Source organism: Neoarius graeffei, chromosome 22, assembly GCF_027579695.1.
Source record: "Neoarius graeffei isolate fNeoGra1 chromosome 22, fNeoGra1.pri, whole genome shotgun sequence".
In the NCBI taxonomy this organism is placed as follows: domain Eukaryota; kingdom Metazoa; phylum Chordata; class Actinopteri; order Siluriformes; family Ariidae; genus Neoarius; species Neoarius graeffei.
In genome coordinates this window covers 11015773-11035470 of record NC_083590.1, presented here as the reverse complement: position 1 = coordinate 11035470, position 19698 = coordinate 11015773, and the positions used below count along the sequence as shown (strand labels likewise).

The 19698-nt window shown below is 41.9% G+C and overlaps 2 protein-coding genes across 2 annotated transcripts in view; both read left to right on the top strand.

Annotated features, from left to right (window-relative positions):
• Positions 1-18957, top strand: part of LOC132870622 (NACHT, LRR and PYD domains-containing protein 12-like) — a 327744-nt gene extending 308787 nt beyond the window's left edge. The window contains exon 15 of the mRNA XM_060904348.1: positions 18780-18957. Within this exon, the coding sequence (XP_060760331.1) occupies positions 18780-18957 (178 nt within the window). The remainder of the gene's footprint in view (positions 1-18779) is intronic.
• On the top strand, positions 2700-4766 carry LOC132871035 (NLR family CARD domain-containing protein 3-like). The gene is made up of 2 exons (XM_060905191.1): positions 2700-2756; positions 2996-4766. The coding sequence occupies exon 2, from the start codon at positions 3054-3056 to the stop codon at positions 4764-4766; it is 1713 nt and encodes a 570-aa protein (XP_060761174.1). The 5' UTR covers positions 2700-2756; positions 2996-3053.
• Positions 18958-19698: the final 741 nt, after the last annotated feature.

Sequence of the window (19698 nt, the reverse complement as noted above, 5' to 3'; positions counted from 1 at the left end):
AAGATTGTTTGAGGGTAAATTGTGCCTTAAATGATTAAAATAACAAATGAGTGTCATCACATGTGCTACTCCCTCTGCTGCTGCTGCCGAGTGTGTAAGAAGAGGTGGAGGTCATAATGAATATTGAACAGAAATATGGTGATATACGATATGATACAAATTCATCTCGGTGGTATTTTGTGTCGGAATTCTGTGGAAGAAAAACTGTCTCATGTCCACTCTGTAATGTTGTACAGTGAACTGCAGAGAAAGAGATCAGACTCACCAGAACCCAGCTGGGTCTCCATGAAGAGTGATGCGTCTATGATTCCTCCTTTGAACTTTAAAAATGGAAACCCCTCACCTGTACACAGGTAACATCCCATAATTCTCACAGTTAGTGTCACTGTAGAGTGAAAGGCCGTGTTACACATTCCTTTATCCAGTCTAGATCATTAGCAGAGTTTTGATATTTATCAGTTTGTGATACTTTAATTAGGTCCCAATGCTGCTCCAATACTGTCACTGAACGATTTAGAGTAATTAATATCAGTAACTGTGCAGTTCAGTGTTTCACAGTGTCTCACACATAAGGAAGCAAATTCATCTGGATGTGACAATAAAAGTGATCGTAATGGTGAACAAAATCCTTTAAATAACCAATAAAGACACATTCTGCTGTTCATTGTTAGTGAAATTAAGTCAAATTAACAAATCAGTGAAAAACTGTAACTGGTTTCTATAATGAACTGTCTGTAATGTTGTACAGTGAACTGCAGAGAAAGAGATCAGACTCACCAGAACCCAGCTGGGTCTCCATGAAGAGTGATGCGTCTATGATTCCTCCTTTGAACTTTAAAAATGGAAACCCCTCACCTGTACACAGGTAACATCCCATAATTCTCACAGTTAGTCACAGTAATGGATGTGCTCCACTGTCATTAGCAGCTATTGTGATTTATATTACAGTTACTTGGTCTTAAGCAGGGTTTTTCTACAAAAATTTAGTATGAGGGTGCTCACCATGGCGAGGCAGCGAAGCGACCGGGGGGGTTCCCCTTCCACCGTGCGAAGCCTTTGAAAAATTGAGGCTATAATGGGACATTCTGAGGCTATCTGAGAAGGAATTCGTAACAAATTGTTTATTTGAAAAAGAAAATAAAACTTTGTCACAAACAACACTTAATCCAAATTCTAATACCTCATAATTCAAATTACACATAATACTAATTCCTCATGATTCAAGTTTATGATTCAAATTCACATGAATCAAACTTACAAAGTATTAAACATTTCACCAGAGAAATCTGTTGTTTTCTTATCCTAGAATAAGGCAGAGTTAGTTGTTCAAAATGGAAAAAAAAATTCCAGAGCAAAATAATTTTCTTGAAAAGGAAACTAAAAAAGTAAACATTGTAAAGTTGGAATCCAACCCAAATCACAAAGTTTGAAACCATGCAAAAAATGTAAGCGCACTAAAAAAATACATAGTTGAACTTTTCCTGGAACTCGGCCTTTTTCTCATTTTGCTTTTCCACTGAACACTCGGTGCCTTCATCAGAGCAAGACATCTGGTCTTCGTTCATCACGGGTTCCGCAACGCCGCTGTCACAGCGCTCGGTTGGCGCGTCCTTCAGTGAGGCCCTGGAACCGGCAGCACTGACCGATCCCTCGATTGTCGCGATCCTGCCATCGGAAACATCTTTATATGCTTTGTGACAGAAAAAAGAAGTCATCTTCTTCTGCCCAGGACAGTCTTTGGCTTTCTTCCATTTTGTGCCGTGGGATGACATCTTTAAATGCCCAAGTGTCAACAAAAACAACTCACAAACTACTTCTGTCAAAAGCTCCCGCACCAGTGGGTGAAAGGTCATTCAGTCTCGAGAAATCTCGCTCTACAAGTCAGCTGACCTTGTATGTAACCTCTGTCAAATCTCGCGAGAGCAGCTGCAACAAATAACCAACTAAACAACATGGTGCCTCGGTCTGGAAAACACCAATTCGGATCGTTTTTGCACCGTCTGGCAGTGTATCTACTATGATTGGAATATTTTTGGAGTAATTATAACTTATTTGATGATCAGGCACATTGTCACGTGGTGTTGCTGGGATGTTTTCATGGAGAAAAGATCGTTTTGAGAAAGATTGCATGTTATGCAGTAGCATGTAAGTGCATGGCCTAAGTGTGACTTGGGGTTCAGTCAGCATTTCGGTAAGGGGGCGCACGCCGAGAGGAAGAGGGCGCAGCGCCCCTGTTCCCCGGTTTAGATGAAAGCATGCTTAAGTGATACTAAAATGCTTTCGAGGAAATAGTGTAAACATTTATTCGAGTGAAAATGTCTTATGGATAACATCTTAAATGCTGAAGCAAGAAATGTGACTATATGCAAAAAGAACTGAAATAGCTCATTGATTTCTCTCATTCATCTTTTGAACTCAAACCCAAAGGTCTTCATTGTAAAGAAAAAAACGATGACGCCTGACCTTGCTATTCCAATACTTTTGGAGGGGAATGTAAGCAGAAAAAAAATTAGAAACCTAAAATTAAAACGGGACACTACTTTTCTTTTTCAGGTCCACAATGTTGATGTATTTAGTTCTGTGTTCTCTAAATAATTACTCACTTGCTCCATTTATCGCAGTAAAATTCGGGATAAAGCTGAGACTACAGTATGAAAGGGATGAAAGTTATTGTCTTTAACAGCGACTATTTTTGTTCCCAGTGTTTTACAGAAGGCAGGAGACAGAAGAGAAAAGATCTTCATCACAGATACAGGGTAAGATCAAACCCAACACCATGACTGAGACACTGACGCTCTGGTATTATAAACCTCTCTGCTGTTATTATCTACAGGAGTAGATTATAGAAAATGTACAGTCAAATTAGGTAAATCCATAGTGTTAGCATCATAAAGAACGGTTATCTGTGGAAACCAGTCAGAAAAACTGTGATCTTAAACTGTAATAATTGGAGCCCAGGTCTCACCATGTCTTCTTATTTCACCCTGTCACACAGACACGCCCCAGAATCTCCTGCTGTAAATGAATTCCAGAAAAAGTTCAGATTAAATCTGATGAAGAAGTTTCAGTGTTTAAATGGAGTGATAATAAAGCAGGAAAACCGAGTGCTCCTGAATGAGATCTACACAGAGCTCTACATCACAGAGGGAGACAGTGGAGACGTCAATAAAGAACGTGAGGTGAGACGGATCGAGGCAGAGTCCAGGAGAACAACAACAGAGGAAACACCAATCAAATGTAACGACATCTTTAAGCCCTTATCTGAAGAAGACGAACCCATCAGAACTGTAGTGACAAAGGGTGTGGCTGGTATCGGAAAAACAGTCTCTGTGCAGAAGTTCATTGTGGACTGGGCTGAAGGGAAAGCAAATCAGGACGTCCCCCTCATATTTCCACTTCCTTTCAGAGAGCTGAATCTGATGGAGGACCAAAAACTGAGTCTGATGGAGCTCCTTCATGTCTGTTTCAAGGAAACAAAAGAAACAGAAATGTCCAGGTGGGAAAAGGTTCTGTTCATTTTTGATGGATTGGACGAGTGTCGTTTCCCTCTGGATTTCCAGAACACAGTGAGAGTGTGTGATGTAACTGAATCAGTATCAGTGCATGTGCTGCTGATAAACCTGATCAAAGGGAATCTGCTTCCCTCTGCTCTCATCTGGATCACCTCCCGACCAGCAGCAGCTGATCAAATCCCCTCTGAGTACGTCCATCGAGTCACAGAGGTACGAGGGTTCAATGACCCCCAGAAGGAGGAGTACTTCAGGAAGAGGGTCAGTGATCAGAGCCTGGCCGAGAACATCATCACACACCTGAAGTCATTAAGAAGCCTCTACATCATGTGTCACATCCCAGTCTTCTGCTGGATTTCAGCTGCTGTTCTTGAGAGAATGTTGGGTGAAGCAGAGAGTGGCGAGATCCCCAAGACTCTGACTCAAATGTACACACACTTCATCATCATTCAGACAAACATCATCAGAGAAAAGTACTCAAAGAAGCAGGAGAGTGATGAGGAAATGCTGCTCAAACTGGGAAAACTGGCTTTTCAGCAGCTGAAGAAAGGCAACCTGATCTTCTATGAGGAAGACCTGAGAGAGTGTGGCATTGATGTGACAGAAGCAGCAGTGTACTCAGGTGTGTGTACGCAGGTCTTCAGAGAGGAGGTTGGGCTTCACCAGAGTAAAGTGTACTGCTTTATTCATCTGAGCATTCAGGAACATCTCGCAGCTCTGTATGTGCATCTGACCTTCATGAAGGAAAAGAGAAATGTTCTTGATCAGAGTCGGCCCTTTAAGACAATTTCAGATGTACACAGGCGTGCTGTAGATCAGACCTTAAAAAGTCAGACTGGACATCTGGATCTGTTCCTCCGCTTTCTTCTGGGTCTCTCACTGGAGTCCAATCAGAAACTCTTACATGCCTTAGTAACACAGACAGGAAGTAGCTCCCAGAGCAAAAAGGAAACAGTTCAGTACATTAAGGAGAAGATCAGTGAAGATCTTCCTGCAGAAAAATCCATCAATCTGTTCCACTGTCTGAATGAACTGGGTGACGATTCTCTCGTGGAGGAAATCCAACGCTACCTGAAATCTGGAAAACAAAGTGAACTCTCTCGTTCACAGTGGTCTGCTCTGGTGTTTGTGTTACTGACTTCAGCAGAGGAGCTGGAGGAGTTTGACCTGAGTAAATATACCAGTACAGAGAAGATAACAGATGAGGTTCTTGTGAGGGTGATGCCTGTGATTGCAGCATCCAGAAAAGCCGTGTAAGTAAAGCTGAATAGAACTGTTCTACTGTTCCACTGTTAGAAAGAGAGAAACTGAAAGCACTTTGACAGAAACGCACTTTGGGATGGTTTGAGTTTCAGGTGATCCAGAGTGTGTGTGTGTTAATACAAATAGATCAGTAGATAAATGAGGGGAAAACAGTTGCATGTAGAATTGAATAAAACTGAAGTTCAGCTATTAAATAAGTGGAAACCAGTTGATGCCATTTAAGGAGAAAAACATTTACGTCTCACATTCTGCCATTTTGTCCCAAGAAGCTGTGAGCTGAAGATGGAAGTGACGGCAGGCTAACTCGACTCACAAACACCACCTTTCCAAAAATAAAGCAAATAATCAAACAACTTTTATACTCATAGTTTATTTACAGTTTACACCACTATTGCAGGCTCCAATGTCCAATAAATGAGGTGTTTTTGTTTTTTCTCTTCTGTACAAAACCTTCTCTGAGTGCAGTGTGAATTTTTTTTTTTCTTCTTCACATGTCTCCACATTAAATGTGTGTTCTCGCTGAAATGTAACGATGCAGACACTGGGCCTGTAGAACCATGTGGAGTTTGCAGTAAAACAAAATTATAATTCCAAAAAACTTTATTGTGACCTGATAAAAGGTTTTATTCAAAACAGCTTTTCACAGAGAACTCAGAAACACCGTTCTTATTTATTTTATTACATCATAACAAATTAATTACATGCTAATTATTCTGTTGTTGTAATGTCCTGACATCTTTTATAAATTGTAATTTTTTTCTGTTGTGTTGACCTTCTCACAGCTTTTATTCTTTTTCATGCTGAAGCTCTTTGATGGATTTATTTGTCTCTGAAACAAAAACCTCTGTCTCAAATTTCAGTGTCCTTTTCTGGGAGAGGTCTTTACCCCCCACACACAGGGAAAGTCAGACAGGGAGAGACAACACACAGAGTGTAAGGGGAAGAACATGTCAACACACACACAGAGTTAGTCACCGAGCTCCTCATGAGTATCTCCATAAAACTCCTTCAGCACTGGGCTGTGATCATTTCCGTCGCTCACTAATTAGAGAACAAATCAAATGTCTGATATGTTCAGATAATTATGACTCTGCCTCGAACTCTGCCTGCTTCATCTAAACCTGACTTTTGAAACTCTTTTCCTTTCTCCTCTTATCAATATTTTAGATCGGACTCTTATTTCCCGATTTGGTGATCAGATTTGATGTTGCATGTTTATCCCATGTGTCAGTGATGACGTGTGCAGCAGAAAACTCAAATCCGAACAGCTCAAACTGTGAATTACTGTTACAGCATTTCAGTGTGTTGTCGACTCGGAGTTTGTACTTTTGTCATTTATGAAAATGAAATGGTGCAGTGAAAGATTTGAGGACCTGTTTGATCATTTGTGTGAGTTTATTATGTATTATTTTATTTCCTTCAGGATCAGGTGTGATGCAGTTGAATGGAGAAGCGCTGAAGCTCTGGTCTCAGTGCTCAACTCAGAAACCTCCAGTCTGAGAGAACTGCATCTGACTGTGAAGACACTGGATCTGTCTCGGAATAAACTAGAAGACTCAGGAGTGAAGCGTCTCTGTGCTGTACTGGAGAATCCTCACTGTAAAGTGGAGAGACTGTGGTAAGATCATCTCTCTGAGAGTCACATGACCTGCTCCTCAGTAAGACCCATTCTCTAATAGTGAGACTGAAGCAGAGGTTTTAGGTTCATCATCAGTGTCCTGAGGAGGAAGATTGTTTCTGTTCACTGCACACTGATGATTTGTCACAGAGTCTTTGGGTCAGATGGACGTATGTGAGAAGCTAAAGCACAAAATGGGACTTGATCCAACTACACTGTATCTGAAATTTACTAATTTACTTTAGAAATTAATGAAAATGAATTATCACCAGAATAAAAAATGTTGCCAGCTGACCAGCTCAGATTTGTTTCCTACTTTTTAAACAAAGTCACTCTTCCCAATAAATAGTGTGTAAAATTCCAGGCTTGTATCTGCATTAGTTTCTGAGATATCAAGGCTTTTAACAGGCAGCGTGGCTCGAATTTTACTGTAAAAACAAGTGCGACAGAAAAACATTAAAGTTCCATTCATCATTCTTTCCTTTCTAGTTGCATGAAGTTTTCAGGGATGGTGTGGAATGTCGAGTTTAACTGTGAGAGATATAAAATTTATTTTTTAACATTGAACCCAGGACCCCCCTAAATCCAACCAGGACGTGGATGATTTATTTTTTTTTGCTCCTCCACAGTATGTTGATGAAATTAAATAATGAAGATGAGCTCAAAGTGCAGACCTTCAGCTTTATTTTGAGGGAACCTGCATCCAGATTGGGTGATATCAGGATGCAGGCACTTACAGATGTATGTTCAGGGGAGAGTGGGGAACGCAGACTGGCAAACAAATCCAAAATGCTAGAAGAAATCGAAGTTGAGGGACAGGCAGGGGTCGATTGATGGATCAGAAGACAGAGTAATAAGGTCTAGAGTAATGAGACAATAACGAGGGCCGAGAACACGATAAGGCAGGCAGAATAACAAGGCTTAGTATGACGGGTAAGACACTGAACGATACTTCACAGGGAGTGAAATTGGGAGAGGTGTTTATATAGCGTGGGCTGATTAACCAGGAAATGCGTGGCAGGTGTAATTAATAGACAGGCGATAGAGGGCGCTGTGGTTCTTGGGTGTTGTAGTTCAGATCAGCCATGTTTGTAGTCTGACTGGAAGTGGCGCTCTCTATCGCGTTACTGACAGGCAGAGGTGGACAGTAACCAAGTAAATTTACTTGAGTAGTTAAGTACACTTTTTGAGTACCTGTACTTGAATTTTTGTTTTTTGAAACTTATGACTTTAACTTCACTACATTTGAAAGACAAATATTGTACTTTTCACTCCACTACATTTCTGTCAAGGTCCTCATTACTATGAAGCAGTTTAGAAAGTGGATATTTTTTCTTTTCTAAAACGCGATTGTTTTTTTCACAGGTGACACTGAGACAGCCGATCAGTAATCACTAGGGTCACGTCACGTCCATAGACTATAAAATCAAGTTCAATTTCTCCGCAGCGTTATTTGAACACGATCAGTTGATGGCAGAATGGAAGGAGGCGGTTCTTCTGGGGAAAGGAATAAAGATTTGTTTCATTTTAAATGTTTGCTTTGTTTGCCTAAAACAAACCACATTATGGCCTCCAAAAACTCACGGTCCAACCTGCAGAAGCATATGTAAATGTATGTAAACATTTTATTCCAAGAAAAAGCTTGTAATGAAGTTGTCTGTGCTTTTAGAGCTAGTGATAATGTTGCAATAGCGATGCAGTCTGGTTAGTCAAATGACTTTCTATGAATTTTCCCGCCAAGTTGCCATAGCCTTGTCCACGGCTAACGCAAACACACAGCTCGTTAACTTGCACACTGTTAGTTAACATGTAAAAATGCAATTATGCTAACGTAACTTATCTGAAGTCCTTTCATAAATATGTTTAGCATGATTTTGCCAAATAAATAGAATGTAGAAATCTTTCTTTTCTAGTAGCGTTAGCTACCCAATATGATTTCGAGTTTGAAAAGAGTTTGCTAGCATGTCAGGTAGAGTTTCGCTGACTAGCTAACTTAACGTTAAACCACCATGATGACACAGCATGCGTTCATTTTGTGAATTCACATTTCTGTCTTTGGTAACGTTAACGTTGTAGCTTTTGTGACCTTGCATAATTACTAGAGCCACTACGTATTTTTTACCAGTAGCCAAAGAGAGAACCTAGCGAGCATCTTATTGATGATTCTGCTTGGTTGTAAGTTGTGTTTCATTTTGTAACATTCTACCAGGTGTTTATTCTCCAGGTTCTAGAAGTTAGTCAGTAAATCCAGTCGGTTGCTTCAGAGGCATTAGGTTTTGTCAGCGTTGTGACAATAATACAACAATGCATTGACAGAAAATGTACTTTTAATACTTCAGTATTTTTAAAAGCAAATACTTCAGTACTTTAAGTAAAAATTTGACTGGACAACTTTCACTTGTATCGGAGTAACATTTGACCAGTGGGATCTGTACTTTGACTTCAGTAATGCAGTTGGGTATTTTGTCCACCTCTGCTGACAGGTGACTGGTGCTGAAATTACAGCACTGTTTATATGTGCTCCCTCTTTTTTGAAGGATGAAAAAGTAATTAGACAAATGAACATTGTCATAAATTACACTGATATTTTTATGCCTCCGACACTGAGAGGTGAAACCGGTATGTTTTCGGGTTTTCTGTCCATTTTTTCTGAAACTCTTGTTCGCACGCTGTCTCAAGAACGAGTGGCTGAATGTTTGTAGGATTTATATGGAATAATCATTGTTTACTTCTCTGATTCTACAATAATATAAATCTATAGTGTTCTATAAATGCACTCTGTAGACTCTGGAGAAACAAGTTTATTGCCCCTGTGTAGTGCACTATAAGTCTAGTAGAGAACCATCTGAGATTCTCTCTCTCTCTCTCTCTCTCTCTCTCTCTCTCTCTCTCTGATTAAAGTTCATGGTCTCTCTGCTGTTCTCTGTTCAGCTTCAGCTGCTGATGAAAGTGTGAAAATTAGCTAATTAGCTAACCCTGGTATAGAAGCTACTCTATGCATGGTCCCCTGATGGTTTAATATCACACACAACAGAGGAGAGAAACTCAATATAACACTCAGTATTATCATTATTAATTACACTGTTAATGAGAATAAACAGGTGATATTAAATCCTCATGACATTCTGAATAATAAAATTGATTTTACACTCATCATCTTTAAAGTAAGAATTAAACCAAGATGAAAATCTGTTGATGAAGTGTGTGTCATTGTGTCTCTGCAGGTTGCGGGGTTGTGGTGTCTCAGATGAAGAATGTGCTGCTCTGAGTTCAGCTCTGAGATCAAACTCCTCACACCTGAGACACCTGGATCTGTCCTATAATAATAAGCTGAGAGACTCAGGAGTGAAGTGTCTCTGTGCTGTACTGGAGAATCCTCACTGTAAACTGGAGAGACTGTGGTAAGATCATCTCTCTGAGAGTCACATGACCTGCTCCTCAGTAAGACACATTCTCTAATAGTGAGACTGAAGCAGAGGTTTTAGGTTCATCATCAGTGTTGTGAGGAGGAAGATTGTTTCTGTTCACTGCACACTGATGATTTGTCACAGAGTCTTTGGGTCAGATGGACGTATGTGAGAAGCTGGAGCACAAAACTGGACTTGATCCGACTGCAATGTGTCTGAACTCACTGTGAAATTTACTACAACACTGTAACTAATCCCACAAACTGCACCTGAGACTCAAACTAACTGCCCTCTGTGTGAGCTGCAGTGACATGGTGGAAATGATCTCAGGAATATAGAATTTGAAACTAAAATGAGACGTGAATGCCAGAGAACTGATGGGGTAACAAAATAAATAGATTTTAAAAATTGACTTTTCAGTAAAAACCATGAAAAAAACCACAATAATCCTTCTGTTGATTTTCAGTAATTCAGTGAGTTATTACAGTAATAAACAGTTGTAGTAATAATAATCTAATAGCAGGGGCGGAGCTAAAGGGGGTGGGCGGGGCCCTCCCCCTAGCTGTACAGGGCCCCACCCTTTGACATTCAAGCCCTCCCAATAAATGTGCCTTACGCGATTTCATTGGAAATTCCTTGAAACCTACAAGTTTTCACATGATTATAGACTAGTTGACCTATATATTTCTCATTTTTGCTACACATTCTTATCATGGTTTAAAAAAAAAAAAATAAAAAAAAAAACCTGTTAAATCAGGATAGTTGAGGCTTTTCTTGGATTCCAGAGAACTGTGAATGCATCCGCTTCTGAACTAGAGGGCCGAATTATTAGCTGCATTGAAGGGAATGGCTTAGATCTCTCCAGATGCCGTGGACAGGGTTATGACGGCGCAGCGACCATGAGCAGAATTTATTCTGGTGTTCAAGCGAGAATAGCGGAGCGGGAGCCCCTTGCTTTGTACGTGCACTGTGTGGCTCATTGTCTGAATTTGGTACTGAATGATTCTGTCAAAACTATCCCAGAGATTAGATAGTTTTATGATGTGGTTGCCAACAGTGTTAAGAGATGGGCATTACTTGGCGATTTATTGAGCCCAGAGAACAGGGACATAACCTTGAAATGCCTCTGCCCAACCCGCTGGTCCTCCCGCTACGATGTGCTTGTTGTGTTAAAGTACAGATATGGAGACGTCATTAAAGCGCTCGACAAGCTCTCACTTACAAGCGAGAAAACGAATGAACGAGATGAGGCAGATGCACTTAAAAAGGCCATTACTAAATTTCAGTTCATATTTTTAATCAGCCTTCAGACAAAGATTTTGGAGTGCACTAATGCCATCTCAAAGTTACTGCAGGAGAAGACCATTGATCTCCTCAAAGTGTCTGCATTATTGCAGAATCCTGTACGAACTCTACAAGAGTACAGGAAGCAGTTTGATGAGGCAAAGGCTTCCACTCTGGCATTGGCTGTGAAATGGGGCAGTCAAACGCAATTTGTAGCCACCAGGTTGAAAAAAGTGAAGTGCCACTCTGATCACCTTAGCGAAGATGGTCGGCTTTCCGATGCAGAGCATTATTTTCGGGTGAATGTGTTCTATGCATGCCTTGATGTAATCATTCAGCAGCTGTCACAAAGGTTTGTCAGTTTAAATCAGACTGCTTATTTGTTTGAGGCTATTCATCCAAATACGCTCCAGCATGCCAAGGACGAGGAGCTATACGGAGTGGCCTGTCAACTGTGTGATCACTATAGTCGGGATATTGACTCCAGCTTTCCTGGTCAACTAGTGTCATTTAGGGCTTGTTTCAAGGAGCAGATAGCGAGACACACATCTCTGCTTAGTCTGGCCAGGTTGCTGGTAGTAGATCATCCAGCAGTAACTTCTACATTTAGTGAGGTGTGCATGGCCTTCTTGCTTTTTCTCACTCTCCCCATCTCAGTTGTGACAGCAGAGCGCTCTTTCTCCAAATTAAAAGTGATAATTTATCTCAGGAGCACAATGGGTCAAGAGAGACTCTGTGGATTGACCATTTTATCAATTGAGAATTGTTGTGTTCTGTGCCACTAGATGGTGCACTATGGTAATGAGGATTGGGGGGGAAGTAAGAGAAGAAGAGACCGGATGTAGAGTTGATATAAGCCTACGCGCTGTATACATGTGTTTTGTATCTGCTCCCGTTAAGTTCTGAAGTAAACGTAATGGACGGAATACCAAGCCTCTTCATTGACTACAATAACTTAAATTAACTACAAGAAAACGTAACAAATTGGCGACGAGGTTGCTTTTGCTGTTTCCTGTAAGAAGATGGCTTTTACATTGATGCCATTTCCTCCACCTTTCCTGCCATGCCCTAGTGAACCGCCAATTCCACTCGTCACATGGAAGAAAATGTTCCAGAACTACCTACTTGTCGTCGATGCGACGGGGGATAAATGGCCAGAGGTGAGGAAAAAGGCACTTTTGCTGCATAGTCTTGGAGTTGAGGGCCAGAGACTATTTTACACACTGCCTAATCCAGGTACGACAATGGACGAAGCCCTTAGGGCCTTGGAAGCACACTTTAACCCAAAGAGAAATACTGTTGTTGAAAGACATGCATTTAGAAAGATAATTCAAGCTCAAGGTGAAAGCATTCTACAATATCTTGCCGCGCTAAGAGACTTGGCTACTACATGTGAGTTTGGAAACAAAAAGGATGAAATGTTGCGTGACCAATTGATGGAACACGTTGCTAGTCAGCGCATACGAGAACATTTGCTACTAGAAACCAACTTAACGTTGGAAAAAGCAGTTACCCTTGCTACACAAATTGAAGCTGCCTTGATGCAGGCAAAGTCAATATCTGCCATGGCCCCAGTCAACGCCGTGCATACTAAATCCACAGAGGGCAAGAATCGTCCGCGCCACCCTCGCCCTAAGAAACAGCCCGCTGCTTCCAATGCAGGACATGCTGCTTCCTCTCCATCTTCATGTTCATGCTACCGCTGTGGCACTGATAAACACATGGCAAACCACAAGTCCTGCCCTGCTGCCACAGCCAAATGCAACAATTGCCAAAAGACTGGACATCTCACGTGTTTGCCGCTCTGCACAGAAGCAGACACATCACGTTGATGTAGTTGACTTACCTGAAATTCAGATACTGTACCTGAATGATGCTGTCACAGCTGACAGAATTCAGTGTACTGCCAAAGTTAAGACGTCGTCTGCCACTGCTTCTGTCGAGTTCATTGTGGACTCAGGCTCCTCAGTTTCCATTATATCAAAATCACTGTATGATGCTAAATTTAGTCATGATACACTGCAACCCCCTACTGCCAATCTAGTTACTTATTCATGATCTCCAATTCCTGTGCTGGGATGCCTACCTGTCCTTGTGTCACATAATGATGCCTCCTGCTCTACTCAGCTGTTTGTTGTTGAATCAGGGACTGCACTGCTTGGCATGGATCTCATCAGAGGACTTGAACTGTGTATCAATGGCTCTACGATACAGGAAGTACACAGGCCTACTGCAACTGCTCCTGTGATGGATCTGTCCACCACACCGCCACTGCCATCGGGCTATGGCTGCACAAAACAGTTCGTGCACAAAGTGAAGGTCTCGAGTACAGTTACCCCTGTGAGACAGAAACTGCGTCGCTTGCCACTCTCCGTCAGAGACGCGGTGAGTAAGGAGATAGACAGACTCCTCAAAGAAGGGATAATAGAGAAAATCGATGCCTCACCATGGGTGTCCCCCATTGTGGTCATCCAGAAAAAGTCGGGAGTTATTCGAATGTGCGTTGACTTACGAGAGCCGAATAAGGCTGTTGTTACAGATAGCTACCCCCTTCCACACATTGATGAGCTGCTGTCAAGTCTCAAGGATGCAACTGTCTTTTCTATGATAGATTTAGAAGCCGCATACTTCCAACTGCCCTTACACGAAGAGAGTTGTGATCTTACCGCTTTCATCACGCACGAAGGGTTGTTCAGATTTTGTCGAGTTCCATATGGTTTAGCCTCAGCCCCTTCTGCATTCCAAAAGATGCTGGCTACCATACAACAAGGCTTGCCCAATGTAGCTAATTATTTGGATGATATCATATTATGGGGGAAAACACGAGCTGATCATGATGCCACTCTTGCCTCTGTCCTACAACGCTTACAGGAGGCAGGTCTACAGCTGAACAGAGACAAATGTCAGTTTAATAAATCCACTTTGCACTTCCTTGGACACACAGTTACACCCCAAGGCATCCAACCAACTGATGACCATCTCTCCACAATCATGAACGCACCCCCTCCTTCGGATGCTCCAACACTGCGATCCTTCCTGGGACTGTTATCCTGGTATAACAAATTAATTCCAAACTTCTCCACAGTCGTTGAACCTCTGCGTGCTTGCATCCGTCAGGATAAAGAGTTCACCTGGACCAAAGAGGCTCAGCACAGCTTCGAGACTGCCAAACAGTTGCTGATAGACAGTCCAGCTCTTGCTTTAGTCGATCCTGACTTGCTTACCATAGTGTCAACTGATGCGTCCAACTATGGATTAGGTGCTGTCCTCAACCAGATGCATGGCCAGACAGAGCGTGTTGTTGCCTTTGCCTCGAGAACGTTGTCATCTGCTGAACGCAAGTACTCAACGATAGAAAACGAAGCTCTGGGCCGTGGAAAAGTGGAGAACTTACCTCTGGGGGTGGAAGTTCACCTTGCGTACAGACCATCAAGCACTGACCACCCTGCTGACTTCAAAGGGAACTGACCGCGCAGGCATGAGAATTGTGCGATGGGCTGCGCGTCTACTTTGCTTTACCTACGACGTGATTTACAGACCTGGCTCTCAAAACAGCACTGCAGACTGTTTGTCACGCATACCGCTCCCTGCCGTTGTGGATGGCTGCATGGACTCTGAGCCAGAGTTCGTTGCAATGCTGTCAATGACAGCTGTGTCACCCACTGACTTTGCGTCTGTATCTGCTGCTTGCCCTGAACTTGCTGCCCTGCGCTCACAAATTGAAAAAGGCTGGCCACGCTCTTCCTCTATGCTTCCTGACACTGTTTGCCCTTACTTTCGCTTGCGAGACGAGTTCAGTGTGCAAAATGACTACGTGTTCAGAGGCACTCGCCTTGTTGCTCCACTCTCCCTACACAACACATTAGTCAGTTTGGCGCACGAGGGTCACCAAGGAATAGTTAGGACGAAACAGAGACTACGTGACTTATACTGGTGGTCGAGCATGGATGAGCAAGTTAACAGACAAGTCAAGGGGTGCCAGTTGTGCCAGTCATGCGACAAAACTGCTACACATGCAGCTGCCCCACTACAGCCGGTGCCGTTTCCGTCTCAGCCATGGGAAAAGTTGGCTATGGACATAGTCAGGCCGATGGAAGTTGCTCCATGGGACTGCAGGTATGCGATCACCTTGACTGATTACCACAGTAAATGGCCAGAGGTGGCTTTCACTGCCTCTATTACGTCTGACAATGTCATAACCTTCCTCACATCAGTCTTCAGCAGATTTGGAAATCCTCATAGCATAGTGACAGATAACGGAACTCAATTCACATCTGCTGAGTTTGCAGAATTTCTGAAATCCAGAGACATACAGCACATACGCACATCTGTTTACCACCCTGCTGCAAATGGCGCTATTGAGCGTTTCCACCGAGTGCTTAAAACCTGCATTCAATCTGCCATCCTAGAGAAGAAGCCCTGGAAAAAGACCGTCAATGACTTCCTTCAAGTCTATCACTCTACTTCCCATTCTACAACTGGGACGTCTCCATTTGAATTACTCTTCGGGAGGAAGATGCGCACTCGCCTCAACATTCTGCCACTAGCGTCTTCAAAGGATACTGCTGCCCTGTTACAGAGAGTTACAGCTCAAGAGGAAAAGATGAAAACTTACACGGACGCCAGACGAGGTGCGCGCTCTCCTACTTTCAACGAGGGAGACAGCGTGCGTGTTCGGAAACCAATGCAGGTGCCAAAAGCACACCCGAGGTTCACCGAGCCAATGCAAATTCAAAGGAAGGTCGGTCCTGCGACTTACCTGCTACAGGACGGGAAGAAGTGGCACGCCTCTCGTTTAACAACGTCCAGTGCTCCTGCAAGGCCGGTTCATACAGACTTTCCTGTGACTGACATGCCTGAAGAGGCGCCTGCAGTTGAACCAGCTGCTCCTCATGAACATCCAGTTCCAGTCATGGAGGTGCCAGCGCATGTGAGACGACCACCACGCTGGCTGGAGGACTTTGTTGAATAAATATCCTTTACAGTTAATGTTGAAATTTACTGCCTAATTGAAGAGATACTTTTTGTTGATTTATGCTCAAGTTTAATGCAGAGATACATTTAGTTCTAGTTTATAAATTATTGGTATACTTTTTAGAAATGTCATGCATTTACTTGTGTGTGTGTTACCTGAGGTTATTACGTATATAGCCTGATTAACGTGGATGTTCAATTCTTAAGTCTCATCTCATTATCTCTAGCCGCTTTATCCTTCTACAGGGTCGCAGGCAAGCTGGAGCCTATCCCAGCTGACTACGGGCGAAAGGCGGGGTACACCCTGGACAAGTCGCCAGGTCATCACAGGGCTGACACATAGACACAGACAACCATTCACACACCTACGGTCAGTTTAGAGTCACTAGTTAACCTAACCTGCATGTCTTTGGACTGTGGGGGAAACCGGAGCACCCGGAGGAAACCCACGCCGACACGGGGAGAACATGCAAACTCCACCCAGAAAGGCCCTCGCCGGCCCCGGGGCTCGAACCCAGGACCTTCTTGCTGTGAGGCGACAGCGCTAACCACTACACCACCGTGCCGCCCCTCAATTCTTAAGTAAGAGGGGAATATGTCGTGTTCTGTGCCACTAGATGGCGCACTATGGTAATGAGGATTGGGGGGGGGGGAGTAAGAGAAGAGGAGACCGGATGTAGAGTTGATATAAGCCTACGCGCTGTATACATGTGTTTTGTATCTGCTCCCGTTAAGTTCTGAAGTAAACGTAATGGACGGAATACCAAGCCTCTTCATTGACTACAATAACTTAAATTAACTACAAGAAAACATAACAAGAATGAACGAGCAAGAGCGCTTAACATCCCTCAAATAGTCGACGACTTTGCGGAGCGCAAGGTGCGTTGAATGCCTTTTTAATGCGAACGCAGGTTTCCGTGTCGGCTTTGTAGTTGAAGACATGCTTACACAATGAGGGTGTATCATTCATGATTGCTGAATTTCTTTTTTTGTTATTGTTGTTGTTTACTGTCTATCTGGAGCATAATAAAAAATGAATGGAAAAATACAGGCTATGTCGGCCTATTAAAAAAATAATAATAATAAAATAAAACTTTGAGCAAGTTCTGTTCTAATATAGCCTGATTATATGCTGCAGGCCTTCTGTTTGTTTGCAATTTCGCCATGGCAAGGTCCAAAGGCTACATTCTTAAAAACTGCTTTTTGTTAGATATAGCCTGAGTAGGCTGATATGCCGCAAGCCTTCTAATTTGTTTGTTTGCAGTTTCGCCGTGGTGGCCCTGATTGGTGTTTTGCCCCGGGGCTTTGTGTGCAGTTGTTCCGCCACAGAGTAATAAATGTATAAGGTAGTAAATATTCTCTCAGGCCGTCTCCGTCTCACTGCTCTGAACAGGGTTGCCAGATCTACGTTACAGAAGCAGCTCAGTGGATCAGCAGGATTAAACTCATTATCAGTTGCAGGATCCAGGGGTACAAGCTGTGTCCCGTGTATATATTGTTAAAATATGTAACAACGAAGAGGGCAATAAAATCGGTACGGCTCACACCGGTTACTAGAAGGGAAAACTACTCCCACACCAGAAGTCATAGGAATACAACCAATGTGTGTTTTTTTTTTTAAAGTGATTTTAGTATTTGGAAATTTGAGCTAAATTCCGATGTAATGCGTAACATGAAAGCCGCTCACCAACAAAAGTTTTGCTCAATATTTTTAAAAAATGCATACATTTTTTCTTAAATTTTTGAATGAATTTTACACTTTGACTGTTATGCTAATAATATAGACCCGAACTGGAGAATATGGAACTCGAGAATGAAAGATTTCAAGCAAAACAACAAAACACACATTATCTAACGATGTTTTTAATTATACTCGTATATAAAATAAATCACTAAGTTTTAACTTCATACAAGCTAAAATTCTCTTCCAAAAGCAATACACAAGAGTTCTCATATGATTTACTTACTGTTTGCGAATGTTCAGCTTTCTCCTTCTAATAATGATTCCAAAATTACACTGAATTCTCAACCCCGAACACATTCATGCAGATAAAAATCACAGAAAAACTCAGCCATCTTGCTTTGAAAAATGCTTTCTTGGGATCGCATACAATGCGTCTTAACAACAGCAAGGCTTGAACTGTTATTCTCATATCCCAAATGTTCTTTTGGTACCAAATCTTCTTGATTCCATCGTAAACAGCTCCCAAAATTACACATTTTCTCACTGAATCCTCACTGTAAAGTGGAGACACTGGTGTAAGATCATCTCTCTGAGAGTCACAATAACTCACTAAAGCAGCAGTTAATAGTTGTATACAGTGTTGTTTATCAATTAAACTTTTCTGTAAAAGTAAAACATGCAGAACAAATATATTAGTCATGAAGTGATCATTTCTCCTCAGAATCACTTTTACTTTAAAGAAATATTTAAGTGTCTTTACAATTAAATGTGATCATTAAAAATCCAGTCAAGCAGAAATAAATTCTACAAAACCTGACTCTTCACTTCAACATTTAAATTATTGACTTTTTGCTGAATCATTTGCACCTCGAGTAAACTTGATGTCAGTAACAGTGGGAATGTTTGAGTCATTATTAATAACAGCTTGTGATTGATGAAGAGAATAGAGACAGTCCAACATGAGAGACATCATCTTCACAACCACTATTACACCAAGATGAAAATCTGTTGATGAAGTGTGTGTCATTGTGTCTCTGCAGGTTGCGGTATTGTGGTGTCTCAGATGAAGGCTGTGCTGCTCTGAGTTCAGCTCTGAGATCAAACCCCTCACACCTGAGAGAACTGGATCTGTCTAATAATAATCTGGGAGACTCAGGAGTGAAGCGTCTCTGTGCTGTACTGGAGAATCCTCACTGTAAACTGGAGATACTGGGGTAAGATCATCTCTCTGAGAGTCACATGACCTGCTCCTCAGTAAGACACATTCTCTAATAGTGAGACTGAAGCAGAGGTTTTAGCTTCATCATCAGTGTCCTGAGGAGGAAGATTGTTTCTGTTCACTGCACACTGATGATTTGTCACAGAGTCTTTGGGTCAGATGGACGTATGTGAGAAGCTGCAGCACAAAACAGGAACTGATCCGACTGCAATGTGTCTGAAATTTATTATTATACTTTAGAAATTAATGAAAATGAATTATCACCAGAATAAAAAATGTTGCCAACTGACCATCTCAGATTTGTTTCCTACTTTTTAAACAAAGTCACAATTTCCAATAAATAGTGTGTAAAATTCCAGGCTTGTATCTGCATTAGTTTCTGAGATATTGAGGCTTTTAACAGGCAGCGTGGCTCGAATTTTACTGTAAAAACAAGTGCGACCGAAAAACATTACAAAGATCAATTCACCTCTCTTTCCTTTCTTGTTGCATGAAAATTTCAGGGATGGAGTGGAATGTCGAGTTTAACTGTGATGTGATGTATATAAAAAAAACTTATTTTTTAACATTGAACCCAGGACCCCCCTAAATCCAGCCAGGACGTGGATGATTTATTTCTTTATTTTTTTGTCCTCCACAGTATGTTGATGAAATTAAATTAATGAAGATGAGCTCAAAGTGCAGACCTTCAGCTTTATTTTGAGGGAACCTGCATCCAGATTGGGTGATATCAGGATGCA

Excerpts from the sequence above, each read along its gene's own strand:
- LOC132871035 (XM_060905191.1), top strand. The coding sequence starts at position 3,054 with ATGAAGAAGTTTCAGTGTTTAAATGGAGTGATAATAAAGCAGGAAAAC.